Consider the following 14,817-nt stretch of genomic DNA (forward strand, 5'->3'; position numbering starts at 1 on the left):
CAGCTGCATCCAGACAGGCCACCCACTTCCAGAATTACACGAGTGACACAACATGGGCCCGAAGCTGCCCACTGATCACAGCTTCTATAGCTTCAAGACCCCGGGGGCCTCTCCCTCACAAACACGTGCACACGCGCTCAGCCCAGAGCGGGGCCAGGTGCTCCCTGCCTGGAGTAGCCTCAGAGCACAGGTCACAGCCTGTGTCGGGCCGGCCACCCTGCCCAGTGCCACCTCCCTCCTGTCCCTCTGCCATCTGAGCACCAAGGCTGCCGTCCTTACCACACCTGGCCCGGGCAGGAAGCTTGGCAGCCTGCTCACACTAGGAGAACGTGGCAGAGCAGAGGGCCCAGGTGTGCACCCCAGGAACACTTCAGGGGTGGCGTGAGCAGCTACAGGGGGCCAGCTCTGCACCTGGGGGCCAGGCCCACATTGGGGCACCTGTGTATGGTTGCCATGGGGGCACTGAGTCCACCTGACAGGTCTGGCCTGGGACATGCTGACGAGCAGCCTCTGCTGGGGGGCTGGGAGCCCCCAGCCTTCCCTCCCGATCCCAACGCAGGGGCCCCAGGCAGGCGAGCACACATGGGCCATGGGGTCCCGGCCGGCGCTGGGGTGCGTCTCACCTTGAGCTTCCTGCGGGCGTTAAACTTTTTCAGGCACTCCACGGTCTCCTGTCTGTGCATCATGGAAGCCACGGTGGAGCGTTGCTGTGGGGAGAGGGACTGTCACACCCGGCCAGGGGTCGCACGACACAGCTTTGTCCCCAAGGGAGGCTGGAGGGCTCGGGCAGGCTCAGGGCAACAGGGACCGAGGACTCAGAAACCCACTAGACTGTCCCAAGCCACAGGCCACGCAGCACCCGGGGTACCCGTCAGGTGTGAGGGGAGGAGGCCAGGCCCGCCCGCCAGGTGGGGTCGGGGTCAGCGCCACTCACGCAGACCCATGGGTGCTTCAGTGCCTCGTGTGCGGTGATGCGCTTGGCGGGGTTGATGGTGAGCATCTGGTTGATGAGGTTCTTGGCTTCAGGTGTCACGGTGTCCCACTCGGGGGACGGGAACTGAAGAGGAGCCAGGCACAACGGACTCAGAAGCCAGAATTCCCCGAGGGGTCCCATCCCCGCCGTGTCGGGGGAAGCAGGCCTCTGGGTCAGGAGGGCCCGGCACTCACGTCATAGGCCCCGGCCTTGATCTGCTGGTACAGCTTATGCTGGTCCTCGTCCCAGAAGGGTGGGTACCCCACGAGCAGGATGTACAGGATCACCCCTGGGGAGCCGAGGGCACAGGCTCACCCCACTGCCCCCCAGAGTAGCCGGCCTGTCCCTGCGGAGCCCGCAGGTGCAGCCACAGCCAGTGCGGGGGACACGGTCAGGAGGAGTCAGTGTGTGACCCCAGGGGTCAGATGTCCAGCTGCAGCACCCAGCAGCTGTGAGGCCCTGCCCCAGGGCCTTGGCCGCGGCTAAGATGAGGACCAGCCTGAAGCCAGTGAGTCGGAGGGCACTGGGGATGCAGCCAGTGTCGGCAAGTGTCAGTGAGACCCTCACGTGGGCAGAAGCCTATCCCCAGCCCCATCGTCTGCCCCCCTCACCCTACCTCACAGGGGAGGCTCGAGGCCGGCCCCTCCCCTGCAGGATGTCCCTGCCAGGGGGGTCTGCACACCCCCAGCACCTGCTGCTGCTTCTGGCGCAGACACTGCTGAGTGCAGGGGTGTGAGCTCAGCGACAGGCCGGCGAGGAGGGCTCAGCCCTGCCTGCAGCCCCCGCCCCCCGCCTTACCACATGCCCAGATGTCCACTGGCTTGCCATATGCCTCCTTGCGCAGGACCTCTGGGGACAGGTAGCCTGGTGTGCCCGCGAACCCTAGCCAGAGAGAAGGGTGGTGTGAGCAGCCTGGGGGCAGCCGAGCCCCGCCTCCCCCCGTCCAGGCTCACCGAACCACGCCTGCTGGTCCCCCTGCACCTCGATGGCCAGGCCAAAGTCCGCCAGCTTCACCGCAGCGCCCTTGCACTTGCTGGCCAGGAGCAGGTTCTCGGGCTGCAGGAACGGTGATGGCGAGGGGTCCCAGGAGGGGGACAAAACAGAAACGACAGCGGTTTGGAGATGAGTGCACAGAGCTGACGTCACCATGTGGGTGTCCCTGGCACGGCTGAGCTTGTACCCCTCAGCCCACCCCCCAGGAGACCCAGCTTTGCGGGGAAAAGTCTACTCTCACGGTGCCACTGGGATCCCTCGACCCAGGACAGGGGACCCAGGTGCTGAAATGAAAACTGAGTGTGCCGCCCTACAAGCCCTGGCTGCCCCTGCGGCAGAGGGGCTTCCCCCTCCCTACACGGTGAGGGGCTGCCTACTGGCGGCTCAGGCACTTCCTATAGGTCGTGACCCCAAGGGCAGGGAGGAATGACCTAGGGCACTGAGGCGTCCACCCACCATGCCCGTGGGCTCAGGGCTGGGTGGAAGGGACCTGCTCTGACCTCTTGCCTGGAGGAGCAGGGCCCTTGCTTGGGCTGGAAGGGCATTCGTCCCAAACCGTGGGAGCTCCAGGAGGCTGCTGCACTCTGATTGGCCCCCAGGCCCTGAGGAGGCCCTGTATGCAGAGTCCTGTGCTCTGTGCCTCTCCCATCCCGGCCTGTCCCACTGGTGTCATCACCTCTCAGCCAGCAGCGCTCCTCCTCCCTGAGCGCGCCCCGGACGTTCAGCGCCTTGGTCAGGCCACCCTCCTGACAGGAGGCCCCCTGAGAACACAGTGCCATTGTGGACCCCAGGCCTGTAACTTCTTTAGTTAAAGGGTATCTTTGCCTTAAGCAGCCCTGTCCATTGTTCATGTGCACCCAGGCTAACGCACACCTTTGAAACAAGCTGACCACTGTGAAGAGAGCAAGGGGTCTGTACTGCATGCCCGCCTCGCTTTCTCACCTCCACGTCATCTGCCTTGCCCCCTTCCCAATTCCAAATGCATAAAAGCTGCAAAACTGTCACTCTCCGGAGCATCTGAGTTCTTGCTTCCCAGCAATATTGTCAGTTTGGCGCAAATGAACTTGTGAAAACTCCTTAAGGTTTGGACGTTTCTTACGTGTACACGCTTTAGTGGCCCCAAGAAAGACAAATGCCGCATTTGTTGGGAGGCAGCAAGTGGCCCTTCCAGCCAAATAAGTGGCCAGCGCCCTACGTCTGAGCTTCTGACACACACTGCGCCATGCAGCCCTGCCCGTCCAGCACGGCCTGCATACCCCTGGATGGCTCGATTTTGCCAGTGTGAGTGGGGCAGGGGGCCCCAACCTCCAGGAACCCCATATCAAGCAGTCTGAAATAGCAGGGGCAGGACTGCTGCTGGGGGCTTGACCGAATTCTATAGATCGCACGCCCCTCCCAGACGAAAGAAGCCAGCTGGGCCCTGCGTCCACCTGCCTCCCTTCAGCCCCTGAAGAGGTGACAACCTCTCTACTGTCCACACCCTCCTGCTTTGGCAGAGAACAAGCCCAGCACAGCACGCACTACTTCTGGGGCCCTCAGTCAGCATGGGATCCTCTGGGCTGTCTGCCTTCCCACACCTGGCAAGAGGCAGGAGGTCGGCAAGGATGCGTTAGCCCCCAGGCCCCTCGTGGGCGGGGTGACCACCCATCTCCATTTCTGTGCCTTGGCCTCAAAGCCAGCAGTCAACCACGGGTCCAGGAACGAGGTGGGGCTCATGCCCAGTCCCCTGTGGCCCCTCCTCCCTGAGGCCCCCACGTGAGGCCCATTCAGACAAGACAGTGACAGAGGGTGGGACAGATGGATGAGGTGGGCCTGGGCGGACCACACAGCCATGCACAGAGGGGAGAGGGACACGTGAAGGGCACAGGTGAGGGTCCTGGGCCTGATCCTGACATGCCATCATTCCCAGGGCAGTCCCACAAAGATCAACTCGTACGTGAACACCCCTCGATGCCCATGGAGAGTGGGACCCCATTCAATGCCCTCACCAATGGGGAGGCCCCACCCCGTGGGTGTCTCAGCAGGAATGACAGGCCCAGGGCTCAACCACCCCAGAAGAGCAGCTGACCCAACCCTGCTTGGACAAAGCTGGAGTCAAAGGGAGGGCCTGTGCCCTGGGGGTGACAAACCCTTCTTCTGAAAGGTCTGTAATCACTTTGCCCAGAGCTGAGCCGAGTGCCACCTTGGGGAAGAAGCTGGCAGTTGGCAGAGACCCTGGAGGCTGGCCCCTCACCCTCGTCTCCGGTGGCATCAGCCCCACCTGCATAGCACCTGCCCCACCTGCCTGCCCGCGTCTCAGCAGGAGCCCAGAAGGTGAGACCCTGTGCGCACATGTGCTCACAGACTGAGTTTTGACAAATGCCCCCTCGGCCCTGGAGCCTGGGGCGCTGTGAGGGACATGTGCAGACACCCACGTGCACACACCACGCATGAGCCTTCGCCCTGGGGCTCGCGCCGCTGCCGCCCCACCCAGCCCTCCTTTTACAGGACATGCAGGGACAGACGACAGAGCCGGGCAGACAGCGGGGTGGGGACTCACCTTGAGGTCCCTGTGGACGACCCCCATCTGGTGGCAGTGGAGAACCGCCTCCAGGATCTGCTGGATGCAGTGACTGCAGGGGACAGCACGTGCGTTAGTGCGGGGGGGGGGGGGGGCCCACAGGAGCAGAGCGCCAGCCAGGCGGGGCTGCAGGGGCCCTCCCTCACCCCAGGTCAGCACAGGCACGGCCAGGCCCTCTGGCCCCCTGCCTTCCCCCTGCCAGGCCCACCCGATGACACTCACAGGAGAATCCCTGCTCCCCGAGAGCCCCTCCCCAGGCTCCCGCTGGCCAAGCGTGACCCTGAGCTGGACGGCCTCTGGGAGGGAGGCCAGTGCTGAGTCCTGCAAGGCAGGCTGGGGGTTCCCAGGCAGGAACAGGAGAGTGTGGGCGGGGGACACCTGGGTCTGGGCAGTGCTGATGCTGTAGCCCCGTCACCCATGTGCCCAAGCACGTGTCACTTCACTTTAATAACTGAGCAGCCACACTGGTCGCCAGCTGCCGCACTGGACAGCCCAGCTCTGCAGCAGCTCTCCTGGCAGGGGTAGCCTGGCACCGCGCGGGCCCTGAGCCAGGGGCTCCCTCCAGGGTGGGAGCAGTCCCACCTTCCAGGGTTTGAATCGGAGAGGTCCAGGATGTCCCCAGGCAGACACCTCCCACACATGCTACACACGTCCCCTGCACACATGGGACCCTGTGGCCTGAGCCTGCCTCCCCAGGTGGCCCCAGGTGTCCAGGTTCCAGCTGCCCGCAGAGCCAGGCAGAGGCACCTGGGGTTCCACACCACCCGTGCGGCACTGCCCGCTGTGGGAGACGGGAGGGCCTCAGGCATCCTGGAGCCCACCACCTGGGGTCTCCGTCCCAGCCCTTCTGGACAGGGCGAGGGAGGACAGCAGATTCCCTCAGGACCCCTCAGCCACTGCCCGACCCTGTGGAGTAACTGAGGGTCAGCTGGACAGGTGGGCACAGAGAAGGGGGTGACCAGCCCTCTTCCTCAGAAAGCGGTGGCCATCTGGAGGCTGCCCGCCACCGCAGGAAGAGGAAACCTGAGTGCCCCGTGAAAGCCAGACTTCAGGAGCCAGTGGTGACATAGTGCTGCGGGCTCAGTAGCCAGGCCTGCACCTGTGGGAGGGGACAGCCCTCGGCGGCCCCTACCCTGGGCTCTCCTGCCAGACCCACTCCCACAGCCCTGTCCGTCTGTCCCCAGCACACGTCCTGCACTCCCGCCCGGCCCTGTTACTGCAGGCACAGTGCTGCTCCCAGCGGCTGACTCCTCAGGGGCCTGACTCGGGTGGGCAGAGCTCAGCCGAGGTCAGGACAGGCCGCTGGATGGAGGCCAGGCCCAGCCCCAGTACTTGCCACACAGGCCGCTGACCAGGGCCCAGGGCGCTCTGCCTCGCAGACCCAGACTGAGTGCTGGGGCTGTCAGCACTCACTCTAGAGGCCAGCCACCCAGACCCCGCCTGGGACTGCGTGAGACCTGGATGACCAGCCCCTTCCTGCACTGCTACAGCCAGACCCTGGCCTCGCCCAGGGGTGGGGGCAGGTCCTGTGGAGCCCCTGCCCTCCCTGTGCACCAGCGGCCTTCACACGCGTGCCAGTGGTCCCTGTGCCTCTGGCTGCTCGCCAAACGCTGGAGTGTCAGGGACCTGGCTGTGACCTCAGACCTGCCCAGACGCTGCCAATACAGGTTGCATCTGTGGGTCAAGCGGTTCTGTCTTCCCCTGGAGGTCCTGCCTCCAGGTCGCCCTCCACACCCTCAAACACAGTCCCCTCTGTGTGGGTGTCTGGGCAGCGTCCACCTCTGCACTGGACTGGCCTCTGACTCCACAGGGACGTGTCTACTCTCCTCTCGCCTGTGTCTCAGCCCCACTTTGCAAGAGGGTGTTTCCCAAATGTCTGCTGGACCCATGGATCCGGCTGCTTTGGCGCCATTCACCAGGGGCCCGCCGGGGGTGGGCTTACCCTCCGTCCTCCTCCATGTCCCCAGGGCCCAAACGGGCCCCCGAGATGGCACCCGCCCCTGCTGAGTCAGTACCTGGTCTGCATCTGTCCTGTGTCGCTGCCATCCAGTCCTGCAACTCTGTCCTGTCCAACCCTGGTGGCTTCAACCCCGTGCCCCGAAGAGCTGGCTAAGCAAACCAGGTTCCCCAACAGAACACTGCAGGCTGCCCTTCCCCCATGGCAGGGCTGGCAGTCTCTGGGCCCACGTGGCAGTTGCCTTACATCCTGCAGGTGGATGGGACACCCACCTGCCTGGAAGCAGCGCATTCTGGGCAGCCCCACCCTCTGGGGACAGCTCTGGGGACCCTCCTGCGTGCTGAGACCACAGCCTGAGCACATGAGGCTGACTGGCCAGTCGGAGGCCCTGCCTGCCTTCTGTCTTCTTTACCATTCTACCATCTTCCTCGTGCGGCCATTTTTCATGTTATGAACAAATGAAAAAGTCACTTTCATGGTCAGAAATGCTTCCAGGTGGCTGGCTGTACCCACGTGGGTCCTGGACACGTCCTCACGGCTCCAATGTCAGACACATATGCCCCTCCTGCCCTCCTCCCGGGGCAGCCAGCATTCTCACAGCCCCTTTCCCCAGTGCTCATGAGCCACATTGCTTTTTATGGATTCAAAAAATGGGTTCTAAGTATTTTGAACTTTGCTTTCCCAAGTTTGATAAAAGACCCCTCAGTTTCCTGACCAAATCCAGAATAAAGTCCCCACTTAGCATCCTGGGACAGACAAGCAGCCCCTGCCTGGCTTCCTGTGCCCCAGGGACCCCACGTGAGAGGGCTGCTGGCTAAGAAGTGCCCCCCTAGGTCTTGGGGTGGGGGGTTCTGGACTCAGCACAGCCCAGAGCCCTTCAGCAGGGGTTCCCAGGAGAAACACAGGAGGACCCACCCTCCCAGGATGGGCTTCTCCCCGCAGTTCCCCACGACGCCTGTGGTGACCTGTCAGGCTCCCCCCGTCCCACGCAAAGCACCAACAGAGAGATCAAACGCAAGTCTCCAACTCCGGGGAGGTTCCAGGACCCCCACGAAGACACACACCGAGTGTTTTCTCAGCGGGGCAAGTGACAGGCCCCCAGGAGTGTCCCTCCCTCCCTGTCACCTCTCCTCATGGTCGAGCTGTGAGGTAACTAGGTGTTGGCAGTGGGCCCCACCGCAGAGGCCGCCCCCATACCGCCCTCTTCTGAGCCAGTTCCAAGAGCCACCCCCCCCCCCAGGGAAGGCAGGATGCTGGCAGGAGGGATCCCCAGAGAGAAGGGGTGGAGCTGGAGACAGGAGGAGCAGGTGAGCAAGGGAGGAGCTGAGACCTCAGGTGTTTGGGGGCGTGGTCTGGGCGTGGGGTACGGTGGGGGCTGAGTGGGGGCGTGATCTGGGGGATGTGGTGGGGTGTGGGCCGGCTTGGGGCTCCAGAGGAAGCGCCCAGGGGCTCCAAGCCCAGAGGGGGCTAAGGCTGTGGGCCATCTCCCTGGAGAGCGCAGGGAGGGCGTCAGCCCCCGGGCAGTGCCCAGTGGGTGCTGAGGCTCCAGATGGGGAAACAGGGCAGTGAGGATAAGCAACCTTCCCTGGCGCCCAGGTGGCGCTGGAGGTGGAACTAGAAAGCAGCCCTCGTCCTCCAACTGAGTGCAGTCCAGGCACCATTGGCCATTGGCCATGCGGTCTGATCTGGGGGTGGACAGAGGGAGACTGCTCTCCTGGCCTGGCTTGCACCTGTCAGCCCAGAGCGCCCTGCCCGGGCAGCTGTCAGGACGGCCTGGTCCCAGGAGTCGCGCCTTCCAGCAGGCAGGCTCCGGCGCCTGAACCTTTCCAGCCTGGCCTAGCAGAGCAGGATGCCCGGCTCTGATCCTTTCAACTCTCCTTGGAAGCAGGAAATAAAACCAGTGTCCTCCTTCTCTAGAAGGGGACAGGCCACTCTCAGGCTGTTTGCAAAGTCAAAGTCCTTCAAGGAGCCTCAGAAAACCAGTCAGTGTCCCTGCGTCTGGCTAGGGTGCGGGGTAGCTGCAGCCCTTCCCTTCCCCATCCCAGACACCCCCTGCCCAGCTCTGTGGGGGCCTGGGTAGGGGCACCAGGACCCGTCACAGCTTCTAGTTCACAGCTCACAGGGACTCAGGCCACCACAATCACTGACAGGCAAGGTCGCCTGTGGGTGCAGAAGCAAGTCACAAAAAGCTACTTTTTAAAATTACATTCATTTTTCTTGATTAGAAAAGTAATACATATTCATTAAAGAAAACTTTAAAAATAGACAAAGAAGATAAAAAAATTAAAACGCATCCATAATACCAACGCCTAGAGAGAGCCACTGTCAGCCTTTCGTTTTTAAATGCATGTCTCCTGGCACCAGGTGGGCAGGGCACGGGGTGACCGCCCTCAGCTGTCTCTAAGCTGAGATGCATGTCGGGAGTGACATTCCTATCAAAGGTCAAATGGATCTGGCCCACAGGCATGGGGCACAGCAGGCCACCGAGGCCTCCCCTTCCAGTGAGGGGTCCTGCCATCCCCCAGCAGCCATGCTGCAGAGCACCTCTGAGGCCCCTTCATCCCCTGGGGAGGGCTGACCCCAGCAGGAGGGCTGCCCAAGGGGCCGCAGGGAAAGCCCCACTGGAGGGAGCCCTTGTCCCTCCAGGCCCCACCTGGGAGCCTGGGCCCAGGTTCCAGGAAGGACAGCTGCCTTCCCTATCTGCCTCTGAGGCTGTGGACCATGGACAGATGTCTAAGGGCAGGGCAGGAGGACACCCAGGGCCACACCGCTCTCCTCTTGCCACCAGCCACCCCAAGGAGAGCACCCCTCCGTGGGCCGCTCCCACTCTGGGGAAACTGAGGATGGTCCTGCTCGACTTGGGCTGCGCCTCCGTGCTGGTCGAGGACACAAGAGCTGCCCTCTGCTCTTTGACCTGCTCGGAGGGCTGCCAGCAGGGCTGGGTGGGTAGACTGACGCCTCTGATGCTGACTGCCCCCCTGGCTATGTCAGGGACCATGTGCACAGCAGATGTGGGTCAGAGGGCGGGGCGTGGGGCCGCGTGAGGGGCGGGGGGGCAGGAGGGGGGGCGGGGGGGCAGGAGGGAGGGCAGGGGGGACAGGAAGGGGGGCAGGAGGGGGGCGGGGGGGCAGGAGGGGGGCGGGGGGGCAGGAGGGAGGGCGGGGGGGCAGGAGGGGGCTAGGAGGGGGGCAGGAGGGGGGGTGCAGGAGGGGGTTAGGAGGGGGGGCAGGAGGGGGGCAGGAGGGGGGGCAGGAGGGGGTCGGGAGGGGGGGCAGGAGGGGGGCAGGAGGGGGGCAGGAGGGGGGGCGGGGGGCAGGAGGGGGGCAGGAGGGGGGGCGGGGGGGCAGGAGGGGGGTAGGAGGGGGGGCAAGAGGGGGGCAGGAGGGGGGGCGGGGGGCAGGAGGGGGGCAGGAGGGGGGGCGGGGGGGCAGGAGGGGGGTAGGAGGGGGGGCAGGAGGGGGGCAGGAGGGGGGGCGGGGGGCAGGAGGGGGGCAGGAGGGGGGGCGGGGGGGCAGGAGGGGGGTAGGAGGGGGGGCAAGAGGGGGGCAGGAGGGGGGGCGGGGGCAGGAGGGGGGCAGGAGGGGGGGTGGGGGGGTAGGAGGGGGGCAGGAGGGGGGGTGCAGGAGGGGGGTAGGAGGGGGGGCAGGAGGGGGTCGGGAGGGGGGGCAGGAGGGGGTCGGGAGGGGGGGCAGGAGGGGGCGGGGGGGCAGGAGGGGGGCGGGGGGACAGGAAGGGGGGCGGGGGGGCAGGAGGGGGGTAGGAGGGGGGGCAGGAGGGGGTCGGGAGGGGGGGCAGGAGGGGGGCGGGGGGGCAGGAGGGGGGCGGGGGGACAGGAAGGGGGGCGGGGGGGCAGGAAGGGGGCAGGAGGGGTGCAGGAGGGGGGGCGGGGGGGCAGGAGTAGGCAGGAGGGGGGGCAGGAGGGGGGCAGGAGGGGGGGCGGGGGGCAGGAGGGGGGCAGGAGGGGGGGCGGGGGGCAGGAGGGGGTAGGAGGGGGGGCAGGAGGGGGGCAGGAGGGGGGCGGGGGGCAGGAGTAGGCAGGAGGGGGGGCAGGAGGGGGGCAGGATGGGGGTGGGGGGGCAGGAGGGGGGCAGGAGGGGGGGCGGGGGGGCAGGAGGGGGGTAGGAGGGGGGGCAGGAGGGGGGCAGGAGGGGGGCGGGGGGCAGGAGTAGGCAGGAGGGGGGCAGGAGAGGGGCAGGAGGGGGGCAGGAGGGGGGCAGGAGGGGGGCAGGAGGGGGGCAGGAGGGGGGGCGGGGGCAGGAGGGGGGCAGGAGGGGGGGCAGGAGGGGGTCGGGAGAGGGGGCAGGAGGGGGGCAGGAGGGGGGCAGGAGGGGGGGCGGGGGGCAGGAGGGGGGCAGGAGGGGGGGCGGGGGGGCAGGAGGGGGGTAGGAAGGGGGGCAAGAGGGGGGCAGGAGGGGGGGCGGGGGGGCAGGAGGGGGGTAGGAGGGGGGGCAAGAGGGGGGCAGGAGGGGGGCGGGGGGCAGGAGGGGGGTAGGAGGGGGGCAGGAGGGGGGCAGGAGGGGGGCGGGAGGGGGGACGGGGGCAGGGGGGGGCACCCACCTGGCATCTGCCTCGCTGTAGTACTCTCTCGCCACAATGTCCTCAAAGAGCTCCCCACCAGTGACCCTGTGGGAAACAGACGCCGGAGTCAGATGCCAGAGGCCCGTGTCACCACCATCCCAATCTCAGCCAGCAGCACCTATGCCCTATCGCACTGTCCCCAGGACCGATGGCTGCCAAGTACTTGCTCACATACAGCGGCATTTGACCCCCAGTCCACAACAAGGGCCCTCGAGCTCAGAGAGCAGGTTTCACGGTCTCAGTGATGTGCCCAGAGATGGTTGCACAGGACGTTGGTTGAGGCCCCTGCACTGTTCCCTGGGCCTTGGGAATCTAGTTCCAGGCTGAGAAGGTCTGCCCCACCCCCAACCCCCAGGGCCAGCGCCAAGGGGCCAGATCCGGCTTTGCAGGCAGCCAAGGCCACGGGTGTTCAGAGCCCCACCATCAGGACAAGGGATCTCCGTCCACACTCCGTCTTGCTGCAGAAGATCCAGGAGCCACGGCCTGGAGGGCCTCTGGCAGCCCAGAGAGGGTCTGGGCTGTTCGGGGCCCCCGGGCTGGGAAATGTGGGTGTCCACAGACGGCAAGCAGGGGCCAGGGAGTGTTACAAAGCAAGAAGGGACGTCCTGGGCCCGACCAGGCCCTCACCCAGTCCGGCAAATGCTGGGTCGCCTAGAGCTTCCTGCCCTGGGGGGTCCAGAGACTTCTCCCGTGCTGGGGGGACCCCGCCCACTGCAGCTGCGCCCTCCTTCAGAGCCCCGTCTCCAGCTATGCTGGCCCCACGTGCTGTGGTTCCCCCATCTGTATCCAGTTCCCATCAATCCTCTAAGGGGGGCGCGGGTCAGTCTCATATTTGTGCACAGAACTCAGGGCTGGCGGGTGCATGGCGAGGACGATCCTGGGTGTGGGCACTGCTAACAGGCGACCCTGGCGTGGGCACTGTTGGATGGGCGACCCCAGTGTGGGCGGGCGCTTAGTGTTGGAGAAGAAACAAAACCGAGGGCGTGTTGGGCCAGCGTGCCCGACTCTAGGCTAGATGTCCGCCCTGTGATCCCGTGGGGCCGTCAGGAACCCTGGGAACGAGGAGCCTCGGGTCCCACTCTGCCACTGGTGACACTGAGGCTCAGAGCAGGCCAACTGCCAAGAAAGGCACAACTGCACACGTGTGTGTAGCTGTGTGCACACGTGTGTGTGTGCGTGTGTGCGTGCGTGGGGACACGAGGAAGCAGGTCCAGGTCCAGCCCAGGACACACAGTTCTGCACACATAGCTCACAGGCGGGGCCCTGCTGGCGCTGAGTCCCAGCACAGGGCAGGGGCCCAGGAACCCGGAGGCCTTGCCTGGGACGGGGAGCCCCCTGGGGGCTGCACCCACAGGAGGCTACAGCCCGTCCTGGGCAGCTGGGCCTGTGGTCCAGAGCAGCAGAGTGGGGTTCACCGCTGGGGGCCTGGCCGCTCTCAGGGCCAGTGTCTCCTCCCGCTCTCCCTGTCCTCAGACACTGGCCAGACAATGTGGGCAGCTCTGGGCTATAGCCACGACCCACAGAGGAGCCCTTCCTCTGTTCCCAGGCCTGCTCACCAAGGCCTGTAACATTCCCAGGTGTAGGGAACCGGGAAACCCTTCAGACTCCAAATCCACAGGCTCCAAACTGCCAAGGGGCCTGCTGCCTCCTGAAGGTGATACCAACCCAGGCCAGAGACGCTCTCCCCAGTTCTGGGCCTCCAGCCATGGCCACCTGGCTGGCGATTCCAAGTCGTGTCTTGTGGGACACAGGGGTACTGGAAGGTGGCCAAGCCCTCACAGGGACAGTCTCAGCCTGTCTTCACCGGTGGAACCCGAGTGGCCCGAGGCAGCTGTCCTTTAAAGGGAGAGACCCCATGCAGGCAGTCTCGTCACCATGGCGATGGCACCCCAGCACTTCCCTGGCCCTATGGCAGCCTGGAGGCCACCTGGGGCTGCCCACAGCCTGTGGCCCCTTCCACCCCATGTCCCCAGTGGCACTGACTCACAGACAGCTAAATATAGTGCTGCTGATGGGAGCTGTCAGGGGGCGACAAGGATGACATCACCGCTTCCAAATCCAGCAGGAAGTGAGAGGTGGCAGAGGTCCCAGATGCCTTCTCACTCCGCCCCCACACACACATGTGTAACAGCCCAGAAACCAGACACATGTGTGCACACGTACACACATGCTATCGTAGGCACGCACACGCTCGTGCCAGCCAGTGGAGCCCCAGTCCCGCTGTGATGAGAACACCGAGGGGGAGGGGGGGAGGCCGGTGACCTGCTCCTGGGTCCTCCCGTTCCTCTCCCCACGGCCTCCAGCAGAGGGCCCAGCTCGCCCTTGGACCCACACAGCAAATGGGGAGGGAGGGGCTGGGCGCGGCAGCTGGGCAAGCTGACCGGAGTCAGGGGACTGTCCCCCAGGGGCTGGGAGACCGCAGACACCCCCAGGCCCAAGCCAAGCACTTACAGATCGAAGACCAGGTAGTGGAAGCCTTCCTCGGAGATGCTGTCATGCAGGCGCACTGTGGGGACAGAAGAGACCGTGAGCCTGGGACGCGGGCAGCTGGGCGAGCTCCCGGGGAGCCCGGCCTGTCAGGGGCCTGGCTTCCCACAGCTGGGGCAGGGGTCCTGGTGGGCGGGCTGCGGGCCAGCACATCCCAGGCAGATGTCCATGGGGCGTCCAGACGCCTTTTTGCTCTGCCAGAGCGAGACCCAGGCTAGCGTACCAAGCCCCGGAAAGGAACCACGAGGGGCCTCCGTGCGCAGGAGCACAGCAGGGACAGGCTGAGGGGCAGGACCCCCAGTGGGGACCACCCGCCCCCTGAAGTATCACTTCCAAAGCCTCAGACCTGAGAGGCAGCAGAACAGCAGCGGAGCCACACACCCCCTCCTCTTGGCCTGGGCCTAGTCTGTCTCCTCCCGTGTCCCCAGCCTAGAACCACGCCCGCCCAGATTCATCAGCTGCTGCTTTCTGGGTGACAGGTGACTGGCCGAGTGAACAGCTGGGGGGCGAGGGGTGGGGGGTATATGACTTCAGCACAAAGAAGACATGCCCAGCGCCTCCTTCCCTGAGCTGGAGATGCCCAGCCCTGAACAGGAGACATTCATGCTGGGAGTGGACTCTGCCCTTCGTGTCCGGAGTGGCCGGCATGGGTGCCAAACATCCTGAGAGCTTGCAGGTGAGGAGGCTGGTGCCCAGAGGGGTCAAGCAGCAGTGCACACCGGGGCTCAGACCCCAAAGGAGGGGGCACTAAGCAGCTGGCACCTCTGGCTCCAGTGCCCTCCTCCTCCCAGGGCCCAGCCCCCCAGTGCCAGTACCCCCAATCTGGCTGCAGTGACCCCTGACATCGGGTCAAAGCGTGGCAGGCAGCACCCATCCAGGGATACTCTTGTGGGCCCCCCCTCCTGTGCAGGGAACCCATCTCCTGGGAGGGCAGCAGTCCGTAAGCTGGGGTGCTGAGAGCCTCCTTCCTGGTGGCCCTGACCCCAGAGTGCAGGTGACAGGGGTCGGGCCCCTAGGCAGCACCTGCTGGCAGACGGCGGGTCCCCCCTCCTCGCCCAGGAAGACACTGGGGTCTGCGTGGGACTTGAGGCCCTGTGCACATGGACACATTTAAAAAAATATATTTTTAACATTTAAAAGATAGTTGCATATTATTTGAATGGTTTAGAAAAAACCTAACTAGCACATCAGACCCACGATTTCACAGACAGAACTAAGTAAAGAATGAATCCTCACAGAATCTATTTAAATAAAAACTAAGTAAATAAC

General features: G+C 65.1%; 1 protein-coding gene across 5 annotated transcripts in view; it reads right to left on the reverse strand.

Moving 5' to 3' along the window:
* CAMK2B (calcium/calmodulin dependent protein kinase II beta) overlaps positions 1-14,817 on the reverse strand; it is a 74,281-nt gene that overhangs the window by 16,225 nt on the left and 43,239 nt on the right. For all 5 annotated transcript variants that reach the window (XM_081080055.1, XM_081080054.1, XM_081080056.1 and 2 more), the window contains exons 4-11: positions 13,513-13,567; positions 11,041-11,106; positions 4,506-4,578; positions 1,927-2,029; positions 1,772-1,855; positions 1,168-1,262; positions 935-1,057; positions 624-707 (exon numbers count right to left, since the gene is read on the reverse strand). In XM_081080055.1, coding sequence (XP_080936181.1) covers positions 624-707; positions 935-1,057; positions 1,168-1,262; positions 1,772-1,855; positions 1,927-2,029; positions 4,506-4,578; positions 11,041-11,106; positions 13,513-13,567 — 683 coding nt within the window. The remainder of the gene's footprint in view (positions 1-623; positions 708-934; positions 1,058-1,167; positions 1,263-1,771; positions 1,856-1,926; positions 2,030-4,505; positions 4,579-11,040; positions 11,107-13,512; positions 13,568-14,817) is intronic.

Source organism: Rhinolophus hipposideros, assembly GCF_964194185.1.
Source record: "Rhinolophus hipposideros genome assembly, chromosome: 18".
Taxonomy (NCBI): Eukaryota; Metazoa; Chordata; class Mammalia; order Chiroptera; family Rhinolophidae; genus Rhinolophus; species Rhinolophus hipposideros.